General features: G+C 42.8%; 2 protein-coding genes across 3 annotated transcripts in view; both read right to left on the reverse strand.

Moving 5' to 3' along the window:
• Positions 1-21,385, reverse strand: part of SRPX (sushi repeat containing protein X-linked) — a 74,803-nt gene extending 53,418 nt beyond the window's left edge. The window contains exon 1 of one of the 2 annotated variants that reach the window (XM_050776524.1): positions 21,109-21,385. In XM_050776524.1, coding sequence (XP_050632481.1) covers positions 21,109-21,202 — 94 coding nt within the window. In that variant the 5' untranslated portion in view covers positions 21,203-21,385. The remainder of the gene's footprint in view (positions 1-21,108) is intronic. The other variant, XM_050776525.1, reaches the window with a different exon arrangement.
• The window catches only part of DYNLT3 (dynein light chain Tctex-type 3), a 752,500-nt gene that overhangs the window by 394,661 nt on the left and 329,886 nt on the right, over positions 1-27,953 (reverse strand). The window lies entirely within an intron of this gene.

Here is a 27,953-nt window from a genome sequence, read left to right on the forward strand (position 1 = left end):
GATGGAATAGGAAGCTGAGCCAAACACCTGAGCTATGGCCACCTTTCATGTGACTTGTGTGGCTCATGGGTCTGTTGCAGAATGTGAAATCACTTGTCTCTACTGGGAAACAAGCCACATAATTCCTCACAATTCACTCTTTTGTAGATGACTGGATATCATTTCACTTTTTAAGGCTGTTTAATGTTTGATGATACCAATACAAGGGCCAAAATAAAAGCAATTTAATGAAAAGTTTAACAATAGCCTCATCTGGGTGAAAGATCATCTCTTACTGAATCTCCCTCAACTCCACAATTTCCATTCCTCAGACTACAAGCAGGATTGCTCGTTCACTTTTCAAATAAGCTATCTAATAAAGCAGAAGAAGGACACTGCCCTAGTCCACCATCTGTTGTTAAAATACCACAGACAGGTAATTAATAAAGAGGAGAAGTCTATTCAGCTCACAGTTCTGGAGGCTGAGAAGTCCCAGAACATGGCACTGGTATCTGGTGAGGCCTTAATGCGGCATAATCTCATGACAGAAGGGCAGAAGAGAGTACATGAGACAGAAGGGGAAAGAGGGGGCAAACTCCTCCTTTCTATCAGGAACCCATTCTCGAGATAACTAACAACCCACTCCTGCTATAATGGCATTAATCCATTCATGAAGGCAGAGCCCTAATGGCCCAATCACCTCTTAAAGGTCCCACCTCTTAATACTGTTACTATAGCAATTAAATCTCAACATGACTTTTGGAGGAGACAAACATTCAAACCACAGTAAACATACAGCATTTGATGCATAATCATTCTGTATTGTTAGGTTCCTTTCATTATTAACATATTTATTGATATTAGCTCATTTTAAAAAGGCTTTCAAAAATGAGCTAATGTCAATAAATATGTTTTTGGATGGGACTAGATTTACTTAAAGGAACAAATGTAACATATTGGTTCCTGGTACAAATATATCATCCCTCTGAACTTTCACAGTGACCCTATAAGACTATTATTCCCCACAGTGACCCTATAAGACTATTACTCCCCACTTTTGAGATTATGATTTTTTCTTCTCTCATCCTAGTAGATATATCTTTAGAAAACAAAGTGTTTTCCAATGATAAACAATCCCAATCCTTTCTCTAAATTATAATGACTATAAAACCTCACCCAAAAGACTTTTTACCATCTGCAATGAAGTCAAAAGTTATTTATCCAGGTCTAACAATATACTAGGCATCATAGTAAAGAAAAAGTAGAAAATAAAGAAAAGAAGAAACAAAGGGGGAAAGAAAGAAGGAAGGGAGGAAGAAAATTACCTATTTGACTACCATGAAAAGGATAACGTAATGTTAAAAAGGTCACAATATTCCAATTCTGGGTAAGACATAGTAATTGTACTTCACCCTGTCTTTCCTACTGAATGCAGCTGAAAAACCTGAACAAAGTGCATCTGAACAGCTATTTGATGACTCTGAAAAAGTAAACATTAGCAGGCAGACTAAGAATTTGGAATAACACTGAATTGGTGTTACTTTGGTATCCCAGGACTAGACTAAAATCAGCCCAAACACAGAAGTAGACACTGGGTACAGAGAGAGTTCCAGGAGAAGCCCTCTACCTCTGACTCTAAGAGTGGAAAAGAAGACCTGTACTACTTCAGAGAGAATGAAGAAAATTCCCTGGTTTTCTTTTAATGCTTCAGAGAGAATGAAGAAAATTCCCTGGTTTCTTTTATGTTCATTTTCTCCATTATCTCATGACCCAGCCCCCATATAATCCTGTGGTGACAGTGGGCAGGAGTGACAGCAGTGGCAACTATAGCATTTGCATAGCAAATTCTAGTTACCTAAAACTCTGGGAATTAGGAATTTTTCTCTCTAGAAAAGATGTGGTCTTAAGAGGGTAGGAAGATGCCCCATGACTTTTTGTCTTTCTTAGTCTTCCCCTTGCTCAATAAACTTTTTTTTCAATCTTCTTTTTAATCTTGGTTTTTTCAGGAAGCTGTGGGACAATATCAAAATGTTTAACATTTCAGTCAATAGAGTTCAAAAAGGAGAGGAGAGAGAGTACAGTGGGATAAAACAGTTCTCAGAGGGGAATTTATAGCATCAGATGCTTATATTAGAAAAAAGAAAAGGCCTCAAAACAATACCTTAAGCTTCCACTTTAAGAAACTAAAGAACAAAACAAACCCAAAGCATGCAGCAGGACATAATAAAAATAATAAAGGCAAAAGCAGAAATTAATGAAACAACACAATAGAAACAAATCAATCAAACCAAAAGCTGTTTTTTTGAAAATATTCATATCATTGACAAAACTCAAGCAAGATTGACAAAGAAAAACAAAGAAAATAAACAAATTACCAATATTAGGAATGAAACAGAGGGTATCACAGCAGACACCATATATATAAATCTACACATAACTTTGACAGCTTAGATGAAATGAACCAATTCTTCAAAAAGCACAAACTATCAAAACTCACTCAAGATGAATAGATAATCGTCCTAAAAATAAATCTCCAGGCACAGTGATTTCACTGGTGAATTCTATCAAATATTTTTAAAAGAATTCTACAGAATGTCTTCCACAAAATTGAAGTGGAGAACACAGGTCCCAACTCATTTTACAAGGCTAGCATTACTCTGATGCCAAAACCAGACAACGACTTTACATGAAAATAAAGCTACAGGACAATATCAGTCATGAACACAGATGTAAAAATCCCCAATAAAGTATCACCAAATAAAACACAACACTACATAAAAAGAATAATATGCTAACACCAAATGGTATGTATCCTGACAATGGAAGCCTAGCTTAATATTCAAAAATCAATTAATCAATGCAACCCACGACATTAACAAACTAAAGAAAATCCAGATGATCATATCAATTAATACAGAAAAGGAATTTAACAAAATGTAACATCCATTCGTGATTTAAAAAAAAAAAAACTTACAGCAATCTAGGAAGAGAAGAGAATATCTTCAACCTGATGAAGGGGATCTACAGAAAGCCCACAATTAACATTATACTTCATGGTGAAAGACTGAAATGCTTTCCCCCTAAGACTGGGAACAACACAACACCCAGTCTCACTACCCTATTCAGCACTATACAGGTAGTCCTAGCCAGTGCAATAAGACAAGAAAGAAAGAAAAGATACAAAGATTGGAAAGGAAGAAATAAACCTGTCCCTGGCCAGGCCCGGTAGCTCACGCCTGTAATCCCAGCACTTTGGGAGGCTGAGGCGAGTGGATCCCCTGAGGTGAAAAGTTCGAGACCAGCCTGGCCAATGTGGTGAAACCATGTCTCTACTAAAAATACAGAAATTAGTCAGGTGTGGTTGTGCGCGCCTATAGTTCCAGCTACTCAGGAGGCTGAGGTGGGAGAATAACTGGAACCCGGGAGGCAGAGGTGGCAGTGTGCTGAGATTGCGCCACTGCACTCCAGCCTGGGCAACAGAAGGAGAAGGAGAAGGAAAAGGAAAAGGAGAAGGAGAAGGAAAAGGAGAAGGAGAAGGAGAAGGGAAAAAAGAGAGAGAGAGAGAGAAAGAAAGAAGGAAAGAAAGAAGGAAGGAAAGAAGGAAGGAAAGGAGGAAGGAAAGAAAGAAGGAAAAGAAGGAAAGGAAGGAAAGAAAGAAATGAAAAGAAAATAAACCTGTCCCTATTCACAGATGACATGATTGTCTATGTAGAAAATCTCAAAGAATCAATAAAACAACACTTGAGGGTAGCAATATCACAAGATACAAAGTCAAACCACAAAAATTAATTGCATTTCTATATACTTGCAATAAACTATTAGAGAGTAAAATTAAGAAAATAAAAACATTTCCAGTAGTCCCAGAAAATGAAATACTTACAAATCTAACAAAACATGTATGGGATCTATATACTGAAAACTAAAAAATGTTTGTGAAAGAAATCAACTAAGACCTAAATAAATGGAGAGATGTACAGTGTTCATGGATTGAAAGACTCAAATATTAAAGATATCAATTCTCCCCCAAAGTGATCAGTAGATGTGACATAATTGCCATCAGAATACCAGCAAGGTTTTGCAGATATAAATAAGCTGATCCTAAAATTGACATGAAATTTATAGCCAAAACAATTTTGGAAAAGAAGAATAAAGTTAGAGGAATCACACTACCCAATTTTAAGACATATTACAAAACTACAGTAATCAAGACAGCATTGGTATTAGTGAAGAAATAAGCACATAAACCAATGGATCAGAATAAAGAACCCAGAAACAGATCTGCACAAAAATTTCCAATTAATTTTTGAAAAGGGTACGAAAGCAATTCAGTACAGTTTATTACATGGCAAGTACACCTCAAGTATAAAGTCGTTTTTAAAAACCCTGTGGGTTCTTCTCACAATTTTTTCTTATTCCAGAAATTTCAGGAATGTTGAATGCATGAAGAGGGGCCTTTGGGATTCACAAAAGTGAGAAATTATTTGGCACATTGCAGCTGTTCATCCAAGCTTTTTTTTTCTCCCTAAATTTAGAAACTAGATGAAAACTGTTCTGTTACTTACTTCTCATGTAATCAGTATCCTTATTAAGCACTCAGCATTGAATTTAACATTAGGTCCTGAGAAAAAATAATGTATGATAATATGAAGTAATACATTTCAAACTTTACCGTTGCTTACAAATGAATTCAAAGAAAAAAATCAAAGTCAAAGTACACTTATTACATATCAATAGTACCAAGGAAGACTAAAAGCCCCTTGTTACAGGCTCAAATGATGCAAGTTCCTTGAAATGAAAGGACATCAGGACACTTGAGGGCAGAACAACTAGGCAGTGGGAGATTTTTTTAGGGAGGCCTAAAAACCAGCCTGGCTTGGAAAAGCATGGTAGGAGACACCCACGTCCACTTGAGCTTACAGTAAATGATCTGCCTCAAATTGCCAGTGGCCAGTGGTTACTTAACGGCCATGGCTAGCAATTTGTGGGTGTCTGTCACATAAAGTCCAGTGAGAGAGACAGAGAAAATGGCTAGTCAGCCCTCTACAAGGAGCAGAAATGTGTGCAAGTTGTTTTGTGGGAGGTATAACCATACCTTACATTTGCACTGTATATTACAAACCACTTCCCTAAAAGAGCAAGTGGCTTTGTTCACAGTTGGCAGACAAAAGCAGAAGTTGCGTGAGTTTAATCCAAATAGCAGGTGGATAATAATATTGAACATATTTGGTTTGAACATATTTTGTCTGTTTTAAAAATCAGGTGGCTTGTTTTCTTGTTATTGAGTTTAGAGAGTTCTTTATATATTTCTTTTTACTCTCTTAGTGGGGTCTTTGGGAGAGAAGTTTTTAATTTGAATAAAGTAAAATGTATCAGTTACACCTTTTATAGACCATGCTTTTGGTGTCATATTCAAGAAATCTTTGCCTAACGCAAGTCACAAAGATTTTCTCCCATGTTGTCCTCAAGAAGTTTCATATTTATAGGCTTTATATTTAGGTCTATGTTCTATTTTGAGTTCATTTTTGTTTAATAAAGTCTTTGCCTTTGATAGAAGGAAGAGAGAGAAGTCTGAGATAGTGGGGGAGGGAGGTAGTGCTAGTATCAATAAGCATTGGAAAATGAGCCTTTGATATTCCCAGAGATGCTGATTTACTCACTTCTATGAACTTTCAATGAATCTGTATATGCCACATTCTGTAGCTAAACAGCCTAATACACTTGGCTAGCAACCTGGGGTCCAGCATTTAATCAGAAGGCATCCAGCAAACATCCTGGAAAACTAAACTCCCACCTCCTATATGCCCTCACAAACCAGCTCTGTAGTGGATTGCCTGCATAGTGGCCACTGACAATTCCTCCCACTCTGCACATGCATATAAGAGGTAGACTCCATCCACTACCACTACCATCCCAAATATGGGCCTGCCTTGTGATTTTCTTTGACGAATAGAATGTAACAGAAGTGATGCTGTGACAGTTCTGGATCTATGCCTTTAGTGTCCTGGTAGCTTTGGCTTTTGTCCACTGGGAGGCCAGCTGCATGTAATGCCAGCTTCCTGCTGGAGAGTAAGGCAACATGGGGAGATGGAAAAGAGCTAAACTATGCAGACTGCACAGAGGCAGAGAGAGGGACCAGCCATCCCAACGATTTCGGTCATCCCAGATGAAGTGTCAGACACAGACACATGAGTGGAACCATCCTGGATCCACTAGACTCAGGTGAGTCACCCCAGACAACATCATGTGAATCAGAGATGAGCCGTCCCCCAAAGTCCTGCCCAAACTGCAGCGTCATGAGTAAATACATAGTTGTCACTTATTTGAACCACTAAGTTTTGGAGTGGTTTCTTATGCATCAAAAGATAAGTGAAACAACCTCCAAGTGTCCATCATAGAAGCCTTCTTTGCAGTTCATTCAGTGACCTAGGGAGCTCTATTCAGCAGGAGTCAATTCAGCAGTACAAAGAACTCTGGACCAGAAACCAAAATCCTGGGTTAAGTTCCAGCTTAGCCATTGTCTGAGTTCCCCCAAAAGCATACTCTAAGACAAAGTACAAGTAGTTCATTTGGGAAGCAATCCCAGGAAGCGTAGTGATGGACTAGAGCAGAGACAGAGAAGGGAAGAAAGACAATAAGGGTACTGCTCACTGGGCAACTGCTGTGAGTCACTGTTGTGGGCAATTGGGGCTCCATCCTACAGGGGACTCTTCTTCCCTCTCTGGCATCCAAATACTGCCTTTATATAACTTCTTTCCCCATTGAGGCAACTCTGAAATGTCCATTTTAACTTTCTTTCATCCAGAAATAAATGGCAGTAGAATGGCTGCCTGGTGAGAGAATGATCCCTGCCAGACATGAGCTGCCAGAGACAGCCTTGCTTTCTGCAGCTGTTTCATCAGAGACAATATTAGACAATATTCCATCCTCTTATTCAAACTCTTCTGTGCAGACCCCAAAAGGAAGACCCCAGGGAGAGTCCATGGCACCCATAATCCCCAGGCACTCTGCCTTTAATTAGCCAAGACAATTAAAACAGCATGTGGCTTGTGAAATATCAATTGTGGTCCTACTTTAGAGAGCCAACAAAAATAAACTTAAAAGAAAGGCTTTATAAATGAAGGCATTACTCTGGTCCAAGGGAAAAATAATATTTTTCCAATTTAGTCTCCTTCTATTGTTTAATACTATGAAGGGCCAAAGTGTGTCCCTGCCCATTGCCCAGAGATGGGAGAGAGGAGAAACAGAAAAAAGACAAGCACCTAAATCTGAGGAGGGCAGCCCAAAGCAGGGGACCTCAATAAATGCCAAGTCCTGTTCTCACCAAGGGGCATTCGCAAAGCTCTGTAGCCTGACTGTCCCCAGTCAACACAGACAGACAAAAAGAGGGCTAGCCTTTAAAGTAAAACCAGACAGTGGAACAAAAGCAATTTTGTGATGTGGCATGTGGTCCTTCAAATGCTTAACTCTCCTCTATAGAGATCAAATGGGACACAGAGAAAATCCAAGAAAGGAAAGGAGGATGCAGTAAGACTTTCAGCAGAAGACTCCAGACTAAGACACTGGCAGAGGCCACATGGCCTCACAGAGCTATGAGCATGGGAAGGAGACACTGAGCTGGAGAAGAGCTCTCTCTTGCATCAAGTTCACATTTGAGGGTTATCAAATTGCCTCTGTTCCCTGGCAAAGGAGATGATTCCACTCCTTTACAATTTGGTTCAGAAGGCAAAAACAAATCAAGAACCCATCCATCCACATCAGCTCTTGAGGCTTCACCTCCACTTAAATAAAGACAGAGTAAAGATCTAGGCAAGACTGTTTCAAAGGTCTACCCAATGTTCTGAACACCTGCCTGATAGAACAGTCTGCAAACTTTTTTTTTTTTTTTTTTTTTTTTTTTTTGAGACGGAGTCTCGCTCTGTAGCCCAGGCTGGAGTGCAGTGGCCGGATCTCAGCTCACTGCAAGCTCCGCCTCCCGGGTTCACGCCATTCTCCGGCCTCAGCCTCCCAAGTAGCTGGGACTACAGGCGCTGCCACCTCGCCCGGCTATTTTTTGTATTTTTAGTAGAGAGGGGGTTTCACCGTGTTAGCCAGGATGGTCTCGATCTCCTGACCTCGTGATCCGCCCATCTCGGCCTCCCAAAGTGCTGGGATTACAGGCTTGAGCCACCGCGCCCGGCCTGTCTGCAAACTTTTAAAACAGTGTTTTTCAATGTGGGCGCTATGGCCATTCTGAGGGAGTCAATACTTTATTGTGCAGGCCTGGCTTTCTCTATCACTATGACAACCCAAATCACTACCATGTATTTCCAAAGTCCCCACAGGCAATGGCATGGAAATTTAACAAAGACATCTTAAATCCATTTATGCCCCATCCACACATACATTTGTGGATATTCTTTTTCTTTATAATTGAGGTAAACATATATAGTAAAGTGCACAAATCTTAAGTGTATACGACTCAATACATTCTATGTATGTGCATACCCACGAGACCTCCCAACCCAGATCAAGATATAGAATACTGCTGGCACCCTTGAAGACCCCCTTGCGGCCCCTCCCAGTGGCTACCCTGTAAAGACAACTGCTATTCTGCCTTGTAACACCATGGACTAGTTTTGCACATTGTTGTTGAACTTTGTATCAATGGAATTGCCATGTGTACTCCTCTGTGTCTGGTTTATTTGACTGAACATTATGTCTGTGTTGTTGTTACATGTAGCAATACGTTATGTTTTTACCTTTTTTGTTTAAGAATCATAAGCATAGAAAACTGTCCAGAAGCTTATATCAAACTACTGAGTGGCAACTTCGGAAAAAGAGAATGGAATCAAGAGGAAAATGAAGGGTGGGCCTGCTTTCAACTTTTTATGCCTCTATTTGAATATTTTCATAATGAGCATGTTTTTACTTTTATAATTTTGTTTTAAAGAAAGGGACTCACTCTATCACCCAGTCTGCAGTGCAGTGCATGATCACGGCTCACTGCAGCCTTGACCGCCTGGGTTCAAGCGATCCTCCCACCTCAGCCCCTGAGTAGCCGGAACTACAGGTGAGTGCCACCACACCTGACTAATTTCTTTTCTTTCTTTCTTTTTCTTTTTCTTTCTTTTTTTTTTTTTTTTACAGAGATAGTGTCTCACTATGTTGCCCAGGCTGGTCTTGAACTCCTGGGCTCAAGCGATCCTCTCACCTTGGCCTTTCAAAGTGCTGGGATTACAGGCATGAGTCACTGTGCTCAGCCTGTAATTTTTTTTTTTTTTTTTTTTGCAAAAAATTGTGGAAAAACAGTGGCCAGCCTATAATTTTTGAAAACTTTGTTAAAATACATTGATCAGAGGATACTTTCAGCTCATCTGCAATATCAAATGGGCCATTTTATAGATATGTGTAACATTCAGACCACCAAGCCAAGAAAAGTAAACTACAGTATCTATTTTCTGCCCACCAAAAATGTACAGAAATGGAAGTTGTCAGTTGTCTCACTATTTTCACTGAAAATCAAGGTCTGCATGGCTTTCTCAACCTTCATTCCACTCCTCAGCGGCCAACCCATGGAGGAAATAGAATAACTTAGTGCTTTCTCCCAACTCACCCTCAAGCCTCACTATCACTGAGAATTTCAAACTAAGTGACAACACAGCAGTTACATATCCTCACAGAGTAAACACCAAAAAGTGTTGAAACACAGGTCCATGGCTGTGACACCACTAGCCCTGGAAGGCAAAGGAAGAAGGTCTGGAATGAGAGGGAGTGAGCTGAGCTTTGAGAAGGAAGGCACAGTCTCCTCATGCTGAGAGCCACAGCTTCCCTCCTATCTGAATGTGTCCTGAGGCTTCCCATGGAGAAAAGGGTCACTCACTCAAATGAGAGCCATTTGGACTTGGCTGGCCTGAAAAGATGAGTTTGGAATTTGCATGAGAAAATTTTACAGAAGAGAGTATTCTGAAAGGAAGCAACGTGAAGAGGAGAGAGAAACACCCCAAGGGCTGTCCCCAGCTTTCTTTACATTTTAATACCAAAAAAACACATTTTAAAGAACACATGTTTATAATACCCAAAAGTTGGTGGCTTTCAACTCAAAAAAACTTCCTTTAACCAAAACACAATGACTAGAGAGACAGATGTGGGACAGATGATGCTACCCAAAGGTTGGGGTTTTTTTTCTTCCCTACTTCTACCTCCCCAAGCCTGCAGTGGTCACTGCCGCCAGTAAATGCTTCAGGAAATTCAATGTCATGTTCCCAAATGTCTTGTCCTGAAACCAAAAACACAGTGTTAATTGAAATCAATTTTAACCAAAAACACAGTGTTAATGGAAATCAACAAATTGATTTCCATTAACACTGTGTTTTTGGTTTCAGGACAAGACATTTGGCTAGTGAGATGTTCGGAGAAAACCATTTGAAAATGTTCACACCAGTGGTTCTCACACTTGAGGGTATATAAGAATCACTTGGAGGATCTGCTAAAACACAGATGACTAGGCCCACTTCCCACATACCCAGCTCATGACTCAGTAGCTCCGGGGTGTGGTCTGAGAATGTATATATCTACTAGGTTCCCAGGAGATGCTGCAGCTGTTACTGCTGGTCTACAGACCCCACTTTGAGATTCTGTGGTCCTCACTATTCCTCCTTGTCCTCTCTCAGAGAGTAACAAGGTACACTAGCATATCAATGACCCTGAGCAGTCCTGCAATAAAGAAACCTATTTAATCCAGCCTTTTGCAACTAAATTACAATGCCTCCTGCTTCCCATACACCATTTCTGAATGTCTCTGGGAAGCAGTGCTTCATGGAAGGAAGTAGGAGAAGGTGGAGGGCTATGGGCCATATTACATACCAAGATCCTGGCAGGGCAGCACATCTGGAGACTGCTGTCTAGAAATCCAAGAAGCATTAAGAAATCTGTCAACAGGTAGCAAAAGCCAGTCCACCTCCAGCCTCAGATTAGGACACTGGATCTTAGCCAAGAATTGGCAAGAATAAAACAGGAACCTAGCTTTTAGAGCATCTAAGATATCAGGAGATTACCAAGCTTCAAACCTTAAGAATGGTTCAAACCCAGCTATGTGTCAGATAAATTAACCATATACAAGGCTAGTTACAGCATGCTGGCCTGGACCTCCAAGATGAGTCCCAAGTTGAGCCTCATGGTGGGGAAGAAGTAGCCCCAAACACCCAGGAATCTTGTTAAAAGGTAGGTGCTTATTTCATATCTATGATGGTGTTCAAGATTCTACATTTCTATAAAGCTCCCAGGTGAGGCTGGTTATCAAACCACACTTTGAGTAAGGCCTTGGATTAGAGGTTCAGCAAACATTTTCTGTAAAGGAAAGCATTTCAGCTTTACAAGCCATATGGACTCTGTCACAACTACTCAACTGCCATTGTATCACCAAGTAGCCATAGACAAATACTCAAAGGAATGAACATGGCTGTGTTTCAATAATATCAAAATTTGAATTTTATATCATTTTCATGTGTCACAAAACATCATTATTCTTCTGATTTTTTTTTCAATCAGTTTAAAATGTTAAAACCATTCTTAGCTCAACTAATCATATAAAAACTGGCAGTGAGCCATCTTTGGACTGCCTGGATTTTGTTTGCAGACCCTCACCCTAGATTACTGGTCCCTAACCTAGATCTACCAAATCAAAATATACAGATTTTGATTTGTGTATCAAAATATGGCCCAGGGAAACCATATTTCATCAGACTCCCCAGGTGATCCTAACTCAGCCTGTACAAATACCATTGCTGGCCAGGCACGGTGGCTCATGCCTGTAATCCCAACACTTTGGGAGTCCGAAGAGGGTGGATCACGAGGTCAGGAGTTTGAGACCAGCCTGGCCAAAATGGTGAAACCCTGTCTCTACTAAAAATACAAAACTTAGCTGGGAGTAGTGGTACAAACCTGTAATCCCAGCTACTCGGGAGACCGAGGCAAGAGAATCGCTTGAACCTTGGCGGTGGAGGTTGCAGTGAGCCGAGATCATGTCACTGCATTCCAGCCTGGGTGACAGAGTAAGACTCCGTCAAAAAGGAAAAAAAAAAAAAGGAAAAGAAAAGAGAAAAAAAATACCATTGCTGGGTTGGAAACTACTACTTACCCAACTGCCTGAAAAGGTGAGAGACCCCCTTTCAGTGCTGTTAACAGTTCAGTCTTCCTGACATCCCCAATTCATGGAGCTTGAGGGGCTTACTATGAGGGGCTGGGTGTTTTCCTCACTAATCCACTGCTCTCACTCTCACTCATCTCCCAAGGTGCTGCCTTCCCGCTAACCCCAGTGGCACTGATTTCTGGTATGAAGATAAAAAATCGCTGTGTCTTTAAGAGCTGATCAGTTCCAGGAATTCTCAGCCCCAGGAGTCTTGGCAGAGTGGCAGGAGCAGTCCTGATCACACTAGCCTGGTTTTCTTGACAGTTAAAGTTATTCATAAGGTATTAATACATCTTAGCTGCAGGGAAAAGCCATGCAAGGCCCCCGTTACCAATCAGCCTGAAGATGTGCTTTGCTGCTGCTCAAGGCTAAGCCAGGCAGGGGCTGTATTCCTGGCAGAAAGATTTAAAAAGAGATGAAGTTAAGGGGGGTTGCATTTGTTTTTGAGTTAGAGAAGGGAGGAAAAAACCTAAACTACAGGCTGTACATGCTTATCTCAGGAATGTTGGGGACTTAGGAAAGGAAGGCCAGAGGATTCAGTGATGAAGGCAAAGCCAACAGGAAATGGGAGAGGAGGGGAAGTGAGCCACTGTGTGGTAGTTATAAACAGGCAAGCCACCCTGTCTTGGCCAAGAGCTGCTTCCTAAATTTCATCGTGTAGAAGAATCATTGGAAGGATCTTGTTAAAATGAAGATGCTGATTCAGTAGGTCTTGAGTTTGGGCCTGAGCTTCTGCATTTTTAACGTGCTCCCACGTGACCCAAGAGTTCACCACAGATGCTGCTGGCATGCAAGCACAGCTTTTTGTTTTGTTCTCCTTTTACAGAGTCACAAGCTCTAAAAGAATATGGGGTCCATAGCTTGTCCCACTTGGGGTTAAGCTACCGACATCCAGGACTACATAGATATAGTTCAGGGAGTTCCCTGCACTACAGCACCCACCATCACACCCTCACAAAGAGCAAGTGGGGTCTCATCTCAAAACTAGCCTGCCCTCCACTCTCCAAGTCTTGAATCCTTGGACTCAAGGCCTCAAGTCCTTGAGTCTTGGGCCAGCCTCTATCCTTTTCTTGCCCAAACTCTGTCTCTTGACCAAGACCTGTGTCCACAGATCTACATGTGCCCAGATGGGGGCCTCTTTTTCTAATTCACTCCAAGGTGCTTTATGCACTAGTGGTGGCCCTGCAGCCAGCATTGAGAGGTGGTCAGGCACCATCGGCTGACTCTGGCCAGTATCCTGCCACAGTTGAACCTTGAAAGCACTATACTAAGTGAAAGAAGCCAAACACAAAAGGATAAATACTATGTAATTCCATTTTTATGGAAGGTCAAGTGTAGGCAAATATATAGAGGCAGAAAATAGATTAGTGGTTGCCTAAAGATGGGGGATTGGGAAATGATGGCGACGGGGTTTGGAGTTTATTTGGGGAACAATGAAAACATTCTAAAATTGGTTGTGGTGCACAACTCTGTGAATATGCTAAGACCATTGAGTCATACAGTTTAAATGAATGAGGTATGGTATGTGAATTGTATCTCAATAAAACTGTTATTAATGTAATCACAAATCAGTTGAGGAGTTCAAAGCAAGTGGTACAGAGAGGAAGCATTTGGGACTCTGACAACCTCAAAAGAGGGCAAGAACTGACATTGGGGCAGCGACTTTTCAGAACTCTTGAAAAACATCCAAACAGCTCTAGATATGAGATGCTGAGAGTACAGCCAAGTGTCAATATAAAGAATAGCTCTGAGACACACCCTGGACAGGGGCTCAGTGAACAATGCTGTATTTGTCAATTTTCACACTGCTATAAAGAAATACCTGAGACTGGGTACTTTATAAAGAAAAGAGGTTTAATTGGATCACAGTTCTGCAGGTTGTACAGGAAGTATAGCGGCTTCTACCTCTGATGAGGCCTCAGGAAACTTACAATCAAGGCAGAAGGTGAAGGAGAAGCAGGCATGTCTTACATGGCCAGAGCAGGAGCAAGAGAGATGGAGGAGGTGCTACACACTTTCGAAACAACCAGATATTATGATAACTTACTATTGCAAAAATAACACCAAAGGGGATGGTGCTAAACCATTCATGAGAAATCAGCCCCCCATGATCCAGTCACCTCTGGCCAGACCCCACCTCCAGCACTGAAGATTACATTTTAACATGAGATTTGGGTGGGGACACAGATCTAAACCATATCAAACGCTCAGTGCCATTCATTCTTGCCTGCCTATCTCTGGTGCCCCACAGGATGCCTGACATGTAGGGACCACACAAAAATTGGATTCAGTGCATGCCTATGAAGTGAAAGGAATTCTATAGCCACTAGACTGAGCTCTACTCCCAATTCTGCTTTTAATTCTCTGTGTGACCCCAGACAAATCCCTTCATCTTGCTGAGCCTCAGAGGCTTCTCCCTAAAATGCAGGGCAAGTTACTGTCTCAGGCATCCTCCCAGTCTGAGGTTCCATGGTTCCATGAATTAGGCAACCCATGCAAGGGAGCCTGGGTGTGGAACAGAGAAACTCCTGCAGAAATCTAGATAAAGACCAAGATACCCACGGGCTCAGAACTGGCCAGAGGCATGCCCCCCAGCAAATGTCACTCCGCAGATTCACTGAGAGCCTCCCAGAAGTCAGGCTCCCTGCTAGACCATGAGAATACAAAAATGAACAAGATCCCACAACCTACTCATGTAGCTGGGGGCATCCGATCCCTGAATAGGTAATGGTGCAACATAATGACCCTACCCCTTGGAAAGCTGAATTAAAATCTAAATGGAAACAGAATTTCAGGGTCGGGTATGGAAAGGAATTGGAGCCTTGATCTGACTAATACTGAGTCAGTACCAACATGTCTGTCAGAGTTCCTATAAGGAATTGCCACTTTGCGGGCAGAATCTCAGAAGGTGGAGGATGTAGCCACTCCACCACTTCCTCACCACTCCACAATGGGCCTGCCAAACCTTGGCTTAATTCTCACCCTGTGGCCCTAATTTAACTAGTGTTTGTGAACAATCTTGGATCGCTGGGATTGGCAGGGTCATTCAGCTCAGCCACCCACACAATAAGTGGCAGGCGAGGGTCATCCATTAGCAGATCATGGGGTGTAATCAGCATTGAGGAGGTTCTCATTAAGTACAACTGGATGTACATTGCAAACAGCTAGCGATAGCAGGGGACATGAGCTGCTAGGACATGTGATTACACTACAGGTCACTGTAAGAGTGGGACAGAAGAAATATTGCAATGATATTTCAAGGCCAAGGCAGAAAGTCTGTCCCCAGATTCTATGTTTGGATCTATTACTCAGAAGAAAGTTTGATAATCATTATGCTCAATTTACAACCCCAAACCTCTGGGATAATCCAAGCCATTATGTCCAAACCCATTTATCTTCTCCCTGGAGAACAATGTATAAAGAAGTATCCAGTGTGAGCTAAGGATTACGGGTGAGTGAATCATTCAGCTCCGGAATGAGTACTCCAGAGGTTTCTGAGGTCAGAATGTGCCAGACACCCGTATGATCCAGGTGCTACTAATTATCATTTGGAAAACTTGGGAGCTTAGCAATGCTACCAAGGACTTTTCTCTTGCACAAGCTTTTCCTCTAAATCTTTATCTGCAAATCCTGCCCCCAGAGCTCCCTTGAGTTTCTAAGTCTCTTAGAATAATGTCTTCGGGTGATTTGACATCCAAGAGCCTTCGCAATTAACTATGCCCTGATTCATTGCCTGTCCAAATGGACAAATTTCCTTTGACATTTAGCTATCTTGCAATCCGTTTTCTCAGGAAAGTATCATCTTGGAAATTCTGGTTAAATCCTACGGGGGATATTTGAAATAGGAAGCTTTGATTCTCTGTCACAATTACATCAATCAATAAATCCACAAATACTGACTAAAGATCCTCCCCCAAGTCACACTGTACTAAGTGGGGCAGGGGGGTACAGCAAGTTACCAGCCCAGGCCTGAAGGCAATTACAATTTATGATTACATCTGTTTTGCTTGGTGCTGCTTTTTAAGTGAAAATAACTGGAAACTATACACCTGGCTGTAACTGGAAAGGCCACCTGCTCACTGGTTCAATCAAAGTTTACCTACTCTGGTAATTTCATCTTACTCTGTACGTTGATTTTTCTGCCCATTAAGTGCACATTTTCTCATAGAATTCATGAAGATGCTCTAGCAACTAGTGGTTTTGAATCGGGATAGAGCCATCTCCCCAGAAAAAGGACACTCACACAGATTTTTGTCTCCAATTTCAAAACATTCTTAGAGAAGCCCACACATTCTCTACTTTCACTTTTCTTGGGCCTTTAGTGCCACCATCTCCGCATCAGCAAGTCTCAGCATCATTCTTCAATAACCAATCCCAGCGTTCCCACATAGCTCCTCTCTGTGCTCCCCGAGCCTGTCAATTCAACTGTATTATACCATTGATTACCTGAAATAACTATGTCTCTATTTCCCCATAAGACAGAAAGCTACAAGAGAGAAGAAATTACATACCTTCTTCATCGTGGTCTCCCAAGCACATAAATGCTTCATCATTCAGTGTTCACTTTGAAAATAAGTCTCTGGGCAGAGCCCAGGTTTTATTAGCAAAGGTAGAAACTGATTCTATGTCAGAACTAAACCCAAATTTCCCAGAGAAAGATTCAGGCTTAAAAGATCACCCTCCTAAAACAAATGGCCCATAAAAGTTAGCAGTTCAGACATCACACATTAGGAAAGTGTCATCTCGGAAATTCTGGTTAAATCCTACAGGGGAGACTTGAAGTAGAATGCTTTGACTTCCTGTCACAATTACTTCAATCAATTAAGAACTGAGGGGCTGGTTTGAGAAACTCCCTATGAATTGGAACTTGGGAGAGGTTATTATTCACACTGCTATTTTGGAAGCGAATCCTTAACCTGGCCATTAATCATAACTTGCCCGCTACAACTTTCATACTATGCTATAGCCTGGCAAAACTAAAACGTCTTCTATTTAAATTCTCTCTTCACTTTCAATTACTAATTTCAGTTGTGTTCTCTGAAAGAGGGATTGATGTAGCACACATATTTGCGTTTACTAAGGAAACCATTCAACCACTTTGGAAAGGCACAGATCAAGGTGGCCAACAAAAATAATAAGTGCAAACTCCAGCTTGCGGCTGCAGTCAGTCTCTCAGCTTACAGCCCCCAACAGAGAAGGTTATTGCTTAAACGGAGAGTGTTCGTAGATTTAAAAGGAACCTCTGTAGCCAGTAAGCCATCGTTTCTATGTACGTAGACTCACGGTGGCACAAAGCCCTGTGTACCTGTGCACATGTTCCCCTCAGCTCCTTTCCTGTCCAATGGCCCATCACTGGAGTTACAGGCACTGTTAATTCATTAAGCACAAATATCCATGTGGCACAAAGTGCTCTGCTAGGCACCATGGGAAATACAAATAAGGGTAAGACACAGCAAGAGCTTAAAATCTGCAAGGGCTTAAAATCTGCAAGAAGAAGAAGAGCGCATAAATTATGATAATATACAGCATTATCATACGTGACATATGTGATAAATATAAGAGACCTGAGTGAGACCATGGGTGTTAAAAGGAAGGCAGGTTGCTTCCCATTGGAGTGACCAAGGAAAGGTCTCATCGAAGTGGGGGTGTTGCTGGATGGTGGGCAGTATTTGGACAAATGGCCAGGGGGAAGGATTCCAGGTACAGAAAGCAGCATCTGCCAAGAAGGAAAATGTGACTCACGTTCTATAAGGATAGGATTTTAGGAAACCAGGGGGAAAAGTCTGGAAAATTAGGCTAGAAGCAAACTGTCTAGGCCCCTAAAAACAACTAACAACTTTCTACTTGAGGGAGAACAGGGAGCTGCTGTCCTAAGTTTTTGAGTAGGGGAGTGATGTGATAAAAAACAGTACTAAAGTCAATGGACTTAAAAGACCATTATCTAAAGTGAGAAAGTAAAATGAGCTAGAATTAGGGAGACCAAAAGTGAGAAGGTTATAGCAATAATCTAAAAGAGAAAAGCAGCACTGGTTATGGGGCAAGGACTGATGAGTTGGGAAGATGTGAAGATGCAGCTTTAACAATGGTTTCTGGTGTCTCATTCAGCTCCCAAATCTGTGAAATGAGTAGTAACTAACAAACAACATTGTACTGTACTGAGAGTGTTATCAATGAAGAAAATGCTAGAGAAAAATGACCTGCTCTCCCCAGCATATTTCCTTTTCATTGCAGAGTACTTCTGTCAGCTGATTACACGTTTTAAATCTAAATAGGAATTCCTAGCCTGTTCCCGGTGAGACCTTAATTATAGAACCTGAGTTAGGTGCTCCATTCCTAGTACTTATCTCCAAATGTGGTATTTCAGAAGACTGCTTCAGCTGATATAGTCTGGTTTGGCTTTTAGCAAACCTCACTTGGTTTTCCTGACTAGTAAAACCACGCTACTTTAGCAGTTTTCTCCAGATGTAAGATTCACGAAGCCTTTCTTAGAGGCCATGGTACTCATTCTCCATCTTCAGCCTTGTTTGCAGAAGGAGGCAGAGTGAACCTACAAAATCTCACATGCAAATACAGCTCTAAGAATTATTTTAAGAACAGAATCAAAATTCTCATCTGTTATAAGCATACAAACACAGGCAAACGCAAACAACTTTTCTACAAATTTTCCATACACTTCATGTGGGTTTTTATAGACACTGCATCTTTGCTAGGCTGCAAAAAATAGATCAGAGAGTCAGAAAAGCTGCATTAAATTCTAAGATGGAAGAACTCCAGACACCTTCTAGGAGTGGGAATGAGAGTGATTTACTCTCACTCTGACAGATTTGCTATTCACGTGCAGATGGTTACATAATCGACTTGCTGATTGGGGCCCTAGATCTCCATCTTCTTTCAGGAGTTCCAGATTCAGGGCCCTTACTTTCTCTCTTACTGGACATATGATGTCCACTTGCTAGAGAGTGTCTTTGAAATGATCTTTAAAATTTGTCACCCAGCACTTAGAGTGAACTCAGCCAATGTGATTTGCTTTCAGACCCAAGGGCCTAGAGAGTTTCCCCTCCCCAGCCTTCCAAAGCCTCTGGCTTGGACTGAAATCCCCTCCTCTGGATCTCACAACCTCGGCGGAGCACACTTCCCAAGAGACCCCATTGAGCCATGCCAAAAGGAGGCTCAAGAGGAGTGTCTATCAAGCAGCTCCAATCAGCTTCAGCTCATTTGTGGTCTGAGCAGAGCCAGAGGGCAGGTTAGGAGTCAGTGGAGGTAGTGGCAAGCAGGAACATGGTGGCTAAAAGTTGGGAGCAGCCTGCAGGCTGGCAGAGGGAGCCAGGAAAGCCAGGGATAGGTCCCAAAAGACTGTGGTAGTGAATGCCCAAACTGGCAAACTCATGATTCTGTGGCTGGGCCCTGGTAGCAAGCTATACTATATAAAGGTGGAAGATGAGAGAAAGGAGAGGGGAGGGCAGGGGAGGAGAAGGGACGGAGGTCGGATGGAAAAGGAGAAGGGGTCCCCAGCTTGAGAAAGGCTCAACAAGAAGTTGAGGTTCCCAGGCAGCTCACAGACACCTCCCAATTCAGTGCGGAAAAGCTATCTCTAGCTTCTCACCTTATTTGCCTGCTCCCCAGAAAGCTGCTTCTGGGGCACTTAATGACTTCCTCTTCCCCTATAGGTTCATTTTAACCTGATTCCTGCTAACGGGGGTGGGAGAGGTGGTATTAACACACCATGGGAATGACAGTTGCCTGGCAGTAAGGATAAAATTTCCTTTCCACTTTACCCTGAATCAGTTCCTACAAAGCAGCTGAAAACTTAAGAGTCAGCTCAAAACACAAATGTTCCTGTTTATTAATTTACAAATTTGTTTTATTCATTCATTTAGGTGCATGCAGAGAGTTTCCCGCAGCCATCCCTACATCTCCCAAGCACACTGGTAGAAAGATGGGCATCCTCTGTCCTTCTACCAGAACTCAGTAGGTTCATTTCTAATACCCCAGATTTAAGCTGCCCACAGTGTTGAACGCAGAGCCAAATATTTGCACGCCCTATAGCCCACGTCACCCACTTTCCCATTAACACTAAATTAAAACGCATCCATGGATTTCCTCTCCATTCCGAGGCAACAGGAGTGCGTGGCACATTGCCCTACTCCCCTGAAGCTCTTCGCTAACTTAAGACTCCAGGGTGAGGAAGTTAGCTGGAGCTTTTTAAAGTGCATCTCCAAAGATAATTTTGCTCACACCAGGAGAGCCCCCAAGAAACACCAGGGCCCCCTTAGATGCCGGAGACCACGCCCTACAGGAATAAGCCGCACCCTCTGCCCAGCAGAGCCTTGCGCGAGTAGCCCTCTTTCCCTGGGGCTAATCAAGTGCATGCCACATGTCACCACTCAGCCGGCGATTCTTCCTCAGAGGCGCAGACTTTCTCTGAATCCCCAGCAGGGGGGGTTAAGAGATTCAGGGGAGGCCCCGCCCGTGCCTTCCACAAAAGTCGCTTTCCCGTGGCTCGTGCCCTGCGGCCCCAAGGGGGTAGCCTGGGACGTGTAGTGGGAGGGCATAGAGGTTCCTTCCAGGACAAGCTGCCAGCCTCCAGTGAGCAACCATGTGAGAGGCAAAATTCTGGGTGTGAGAAAGTAGCAAACTAGTCTGCGGCCAAACTTTCTCTCTGGAGCCTCCTACACCGAAAAGGGTTTGATTGGAACTCTGGAAGCCCGGACGCAGAAGGTGCCCGGGCTCCCGTCGCCGCGAGGGCGCCCCGCGCCTGGAGATGGAACAGTCAGTTCTTCCCGGTGCGTGCCCAGACACCAGCCCCGCTCCGCATCACCCCCACCCTCGGGCTGCGAAAGAGGAGTTCTGCGCAAACAAAGGGCGCCCCCTGCACCTCCCGCTATCCCGAGCGAAGGGTCCCAACGGCGACTCCGGGGGTCTTTGGTGCCCAGCTGAGGAGGCAGCCACGCCTCCGATCCTACCTGGGAAGCCGCGGCTAGGCGGGACGCGCAGCAGCAGCAGCAGCAGAGGCGGCAGCAGCAGCAGCAGCGCGGGCCGGTGTGCGGGGCTCTCCATGGCGAGCGGGCGCGTAGCTCGCCTCGGCAGCGCAGCGCCCTTCCAGGGGCGGGAGGAGACCAAAGAGACCAAGGGACTGCGTGCTAGCGGGCGGGCGAAGGCCGGGCTGGAAAACTCCTCCTCTCGCCTCTTTTCCTCCCTCCTTCCCGCCTGGGGCCTGCCCTCCTTTCTCCGCCCCACTGGAACACTGCGCGGTTTGGGGCTCTGACCCACCCACCTCCTCCTTTTGTGCCAGCGCTTTCTGGCCAGAGAGCGCTGGAGACATGCCCCAGCAGAGCGAAATATCCTAGAGTATCTTTCTTTGGTCCAATTTGCGCGCCCCCTCACCCGGAATACACACACGGGTGGCTCAACCGCCTAGAACATCCCAGACGTCTAGAAGGATACCATCTGTGCAGAAGAAAGCTGTGTGAGTCACACGGAAACAGAAGGGGCAACCGAGGGGATTCAGAGTGGCCACACTGCGGCCGGATACTATGGCCACGTTCTCTGGTATGATCCTCACGACCATGCCCCAAGTTCGCTATTACTATGTCCACTTTCTCAAAGAAGAAACCGACGCTTAGAAACTTGCCCAGATTCACCCCCGTTACTGGCAGAGCAGGGACTGGAACTTAGGTGTGGAGTTCTGCTGACGTCAAAGTCCATAGTACAGTTTTTTGGTTTGTTTGTTTCTCTTTTGCAAAGGAATAAATCGAGGACTGGACCGGGTGCGTGCCTGCTGTGCTGCGGTTTAGGATGGGGCTTGAGGTTCTCCTTCCAGGATCAGCTGATGGGAGAGCACAAGGCACAGAAAGTTCTCTGTCTCACCCACAGCCTTGGGGATCCAGCTGTAGGTTCCTGCAGCCAGATTTCCTCATTTCCTGGGTTGTTCTTAACCACCCCAAAGATACCACGACCAGACTGGAGCCTCCTCCCTGTAGCTTGGCATCGCTGGATCCTGGCATCAGGATGGGGTTTCTAGGCTGCCCGCAGGACGGATCTGGTTTCTTTGAGGCATTTGAGTAAGCCTCTCATGGTTTGTTTTGTTTGTTTGTTTGTTGTTTGGTTGTTTAGTTCTTGTTAAATCAGTAAGGCAATACGCTGCCCCTTTACTGTCTCAGAAAGATCTTAGCTAAGGCAAATTTTAGTTGGGGTTGCTGCATTAGGTTGTGCAGTTTGTGCACCCTACAAAGGCACCCAGAGGAAGGGGCAAGTGGGAGCCAAAATCCAGATGCCTTTGGGTTCAGGAGCTTTGTGTCTTGGCAGAGGCCACATCCACTGTAGAAGGGCATCTTTCTCTCTGCCACAGTAGTCTGGTCTGATAGCTAGGCTAAGAGCCCTGGGAGCACTCACCTAGAAGTTCTGAATTTGTTTATCCAGAAGGAGTGCTGTTTCCCAATTCTCACAAAAGCCCCAGATTTGAACTTCCATCTTACCCTCTCTAGCACTTGGGGGGACTTCGCTCCATCTCCCCTGGGTTTCTCCACTGCTGCTACCTCTTCAGGGAACCAACCTTTAAATAACCCCCCAGTCGCAGGAAAATGGGGGGAGGTCTGGCTCTTCTGTGGCCTCCATCAGACCAGACTCTCCAGGGAGTCATTCTCAACCTTGTTTACGTGGGTCACCTGGGGAGCTTCGTGAGAATACCATATCCAGGCTCTACCTCACACTAATGAAAGCAGAATCTTTAGGGATGTGACCTGGAGTTTGACCGGATGCATATTTTTGTCTCTCCCCAATCCCCTAGGCTCTGCGGTACAAGTTTTAGTATAGGATAAAAATTCTAGACCAGGAGTTTCTCAACTTGGGCACTATTGATATTTGGGGCTAGATAATTCTTTCTTGGGGAGGGGGGCTGCCCTGCACGATGAGAGATGCATTGATGGCCTCTATGCAACATATACCAGTGGCAATCCCCCATTCCCCAGTTGTGACAACCAAGAAATGTCTCCAGACATTGCCAAATGTCCCCCAGGGGAAAAATGCCCCCAGTAGAGAACTACTTCTTTAGGACCATAAACAAGGGTTAATGTGCACCCCAAATTCCAGGTCCAGGATAGCCTGGCCAGCAGCCTTCCTTTCCTATGTCACCTCTGAAGCAATGTGTCTTAACCACAACCAGTATACATTCTATTATGGGGCTGAGAAGGAACTTCTAGCTCTCTCCTATCCACTGATTCTTTCTGGATTACAAGAAACACCACACTTACTCTTGAGTTGCTCTCTGGCCTTTGAATGTCCTCACCACAAAGAAATAAATCGGAAATGGATAAGGTGATGGTCACGCAAAACACTGACTTGAGGCCTGGTGCAGTGGCTCATGCCTGTAATCCCAGCACTTTGGGAGGCCAAGGCAGGCAGATCACTTGAGGTCAAGACTTCGAGACCAGCCTGGCCAATATAGTGAAACCCCATCTCTACTAAAAATACAAAAATTAGGTGGGAGTGGTGGCACACACCTGTAGTCCCAGCTACTCGAGAGGCTGAGGCAGGAGAATCACTTGAACCCGGGAGGCAGAGGTTGCACGACTGCACTCCAGACTGGGCGACAGAGCTAGAGTCCATCTCAAAAAAAAAAAAACAAAACTGAGTTGATTTTTTTCTTTTTCTTTTCTTTCTTTCTTCTTTTTTTTTTTTTAGACAGGGTCTTACTCTGAATTTGAATTTGTTTATCCAGAAGGAGTGCTATTTCCTGGCTGGAGTGCAGTGGCACAATCATAGCTCATTACAGCCTCAAACACCTGTGCTCAAGCAATTCTCCTGCCTCAGCTTCCTGAGTAGCTAGGACTACAGGCATATGCCACCATAGCCGGCTAATTTTTTTTTTTTGTAGAGATGGGAGTCCCATAAATATGTACATTTACAATGTGTCCATTAAAAAGTAAGCAAAAATAAAAGACATGAAGAAATATCTCAATATAATGTTTATAGAGCAAAATAACATTTGTTGTTTTCACTGTGCAAGGATATCTTGAAGGATAGATCCAAGCTCAGTTGCCTCTTGTATTAATAAATCGAAATAACCCTTTCATTTTTACCTAACAAAGATAAAGGGGAGAGAACAAGGTGGTATTCTGACCTAGTGGGAATACTAAAAGGAATGCCATTGTTGTCAAAATGTAAAAGGTATATAAATCACGTGGGTTAGAGTAATAGGGAACACAATTAGATATAATATTGGGAAACCATTATTTTTCCTTGACAAGCTTGAAGTATTCGATATAAACCTTGGGAAGAACTAATATGAACATGAAAAAATAAATTAAGAGCCTGGAATGAGAAAAAAAAGTCTCTTGCTCTCTTTGCTACCCTATAGAGAAAATTCCAATGGGACTTCTATTTTTCTTATTATTTTTATTTCAGTTTTCTCTCTGCTAGAAGAGATGAGGGTAGAGGTAAGGTAGAGGAAGAGATTGTCAATTCATTCTAATCCCACAATATCTTGGAAGATAATCAGATAGTTAAATAGATTCATAATCTATCAAATAACTTATGGGTTAATGAGTTGATGAAAACAAAGAGAAGTCACTCAGGGAGTGCCACAGACCTATGACACCATTCCTATCCTGCTTGATGTTACTATTTATGAACTAGAAAAAGATATTTTTGGCAAAGGACATGAAGATAGGACGGCAAGAAACAGATTCCAAACATCTCTCTAGGCAGGCGTGCTGTATTGAAATATTAAAAGACAGCAAAGATAAAAATGATGTCCTATGTTAGATCTCAAAAACCAATCACACATGAAGAATCTAAGAATCCCTAGAAAGCCAGGTAGTCTCCCCACTCCATCAGGCTCCTCTGTGCAAAGAAGTGCATATAAGGTGTTGATTCAGCATTGCTCATAGTAACAAAAGGTTGGCGACATTTTTGTAAATGTAAATATCCATTAATGAGGAATTGTTTTATTAATTATGCATACCTATGTAACGGAATACTACACGGCCATTAAAAAGAATGAACAAGATGCATATGCATCGATAGGAAAGGTACTCTCAGATCTTTTGTTTAATGAAATAACAAGCAAAATAATACACATATCTTGCTACCATTTGTGGTATGGGGAAGGCACGATACTATATCAGGGCATGGGGAAGTCAGAGTAGGAGAAATAATTTTTTATTACTCTACAATCCTTTGTACTGTTTAAATGTGTAAACATGTGATGATATTTCTCATTTAAATTAAACAAATCATTGAAAGTGTTTTCTTTAAAAAAAAAGAATCACACTGATACAGCGTAGGGGTTGCCAGTAGTGGCTTCACAGCTCAACCTACGACAGTGCAATCTATTTGCCTATAAGCTAAGTCTCCAAGGCGCCTCAGGTGCATGTCTTGTCATCTGAAGCATTCCTGAGTACTGGGCAAAGTACCGGAGGTGAGAAGAAGAGAACACAGACATCAAAGTCTGGCAGGAGGAGGGAGGTATCTTTCCACTCTGTGCAGTGTTGAGGAGGTTGTAGTCAACAAAACAGTCTTGTCCCCTGAGTCAGAGCAGAATGAGCCCCAGGAGAGAAGGAAGGAAAAGGATTCTCAAGAGTCACCTCCCTGCCCCCAACTTTCTTCTTTGAGCTTGTCAACTCAGAGACAGCATCAAAAGAGACCCTGGCAGCTACCTATGTACTGCAGGACAGGTATTTTCTGAGAAAGAATGAAAGCCCTATTATGCCCCTCCCATTTTCCCATGCCTCCTCATTCTCCCAGCCCTCTCAAGCTGTTGCCCGAAAAGGGATCCCCAAGAACGGGTTCTTGGATCTTGAGCAGGAAAGAGTTAAAGGCAAGTCGCAGAGTACAGTGAGAAGAGACAGTTTATTAAAAGCTACTCAGTTACAGATTAGGGTGTCCTCAGAAATCAAGAAGAGGAATGCCTCATCTTTGTTTTAAGTTTTTCTTGTTTAGGAGTCTTATCTATGTAAAAGCTAAGCTAAGTTATGTCTACATGTGGGTGGGCTGAAAGTATGACAAAATTTGTTACTTCGCTCATTTAAATAAAACCATCCTTGGCACTTAGGAAGCCAAGGATAAATACATCATAAATAAATACATCATAATTGGCATAAATCCATCAAAGCAAATTTATAAATACATCAAAGCATAAATAAATAAATACATCATAATTGGCATAAGTACATTAAAGCATAACTATAATGAACTTGAAATCATGTACTGTTATGGATATTGGGACATAGAGACACTCTGTTGCTGTAGAAATGTGTCCTTGCCGATATCATTAAGCTGTTTCCTTAAATGTAAACATCTTATGACCACGGGCCATGACTGGCAAGGAATGTGCCTTGTTAGTCTCAAGATGGAGGTTAACTTAAAATGGCGTTAGTCTGGCTCTCCTGCTCTACTTCCGCTTTCCTAATAAACCCAGTTCTTTTCTTTCTGTATCCTTTCACAGTAAAGTGATGGAAGTTTAAGGGGAAATGTGGTGGCTCACTGTACCTTGGGAAATGGGTTGCCAGTAGAGTAAAAGTCAAGGAGATATTTAGGAGTGCTTCATTCTAAGGCATTTTTTCTCAAACTACCTGTGGTAAAGGACTTTTTTTTTTTTTTTAATGTCCAATCCGTCATTGATCCATACTTTGGTAAAATCAGTAAAGATGACTAAGTAGAAAAATAAAAGAGAAAACAAGTCAAAGACATACAAAGTTCAAGGTTCTATTATTAGATTCCACAAACCTAATATTTGTAAATAATAACGATAATTTGTAAAATTATTTCTTCTTTCTTTTTTCTTTTTTTTTTGAGATGGAGTCTCGCTCTATTGCCCAGGCTGGAGTGCAATGGCACAATCTCGGCTCACTGCAACCTCTGCCTCCCAGGTTCAAGCGATTCTCCTGCCTCAGCCTCCCAAGAAGCTGGGATTACAGGTGCCCACCACCACACCTGGCTATTTTTTGTATTTTTAGTAGAGACAGGGTTTCACCATGTTGGCCAGGCTGGTCTCGAACTCCTGACCTCAGATAATCCTCCCGCCTCGGCCTCCCAAAGTCCTGAGATTACAAGCATGAGCCACTTTGCCCAGCAGATGTAAAATTATTTTATGAAATTGTTATCATAGTCTCTAAGATTATACTCTCCCTTTCTGTACTTATCTAATCGTGGACCAGTACAAAACAGTTCAGAGAGTAGCACCAGTCCAGGGAATACACTGTGAGTAGCACAGTTATCGTGGATTTACTCTTTCACATAATACATCTGTACAAACTACAATATGTATCAGACTTTTCAAGAATTCAAGAATAGAAGGGCAAGATGATTTGACCTGAGTCTATTGGAATCATGTGAAACTAATGCCAGATGAGTAGGGTGCATTGGGTTGATGCTTGTGCTCATGCATATCTATTAAAAATCTAGCTCTGAGAACACATGGACACAGGGAGGAGAACATCACACACCAGGGTCTGTCGGGAGTCGGGGGCAGGCAAGGCGAGGGAGAGAATTAGGACAAATACCTAGTGCATGTGGGGCTTTAAACCTAGATGACAGGGTGATAGGTGCAGCAAACCACCATGGAACGTGCATACCTATGTAACAAACCTGCACATTCTGCACATGTATTTCAGAAATTAAAATAGAAAATAAAAAATGAAAAATCTAGCCAGGAGGGGGTTAAAGTAAGAACGTTCAAGGTCAAGATCAAAGAAGATAAAGACAGTCTAAGAATAGTGTCTGTTTACAATCCTTTGGCTTAAAGAGATTTCTTCTTTTTCTAGCGTAAATATTCAGAATGAAACAACACAAGCTCTTGGGGTTGAAAAAA

The sequence above is a fragment of the Macaca thibetana genome, chromosome X (genome assembly GCF_024542745.1).
Source record: "Macaca thibetana thibetana isolate TM-01 chromosome X, ASM2454274v1, whole genome shotgun sequence".
Lineage (NCBI taxonomy): Eukaryota > Metazoa > Chordata > Mammalia > Primates > Cercopithecidae > Macaca > Macaca thibetana.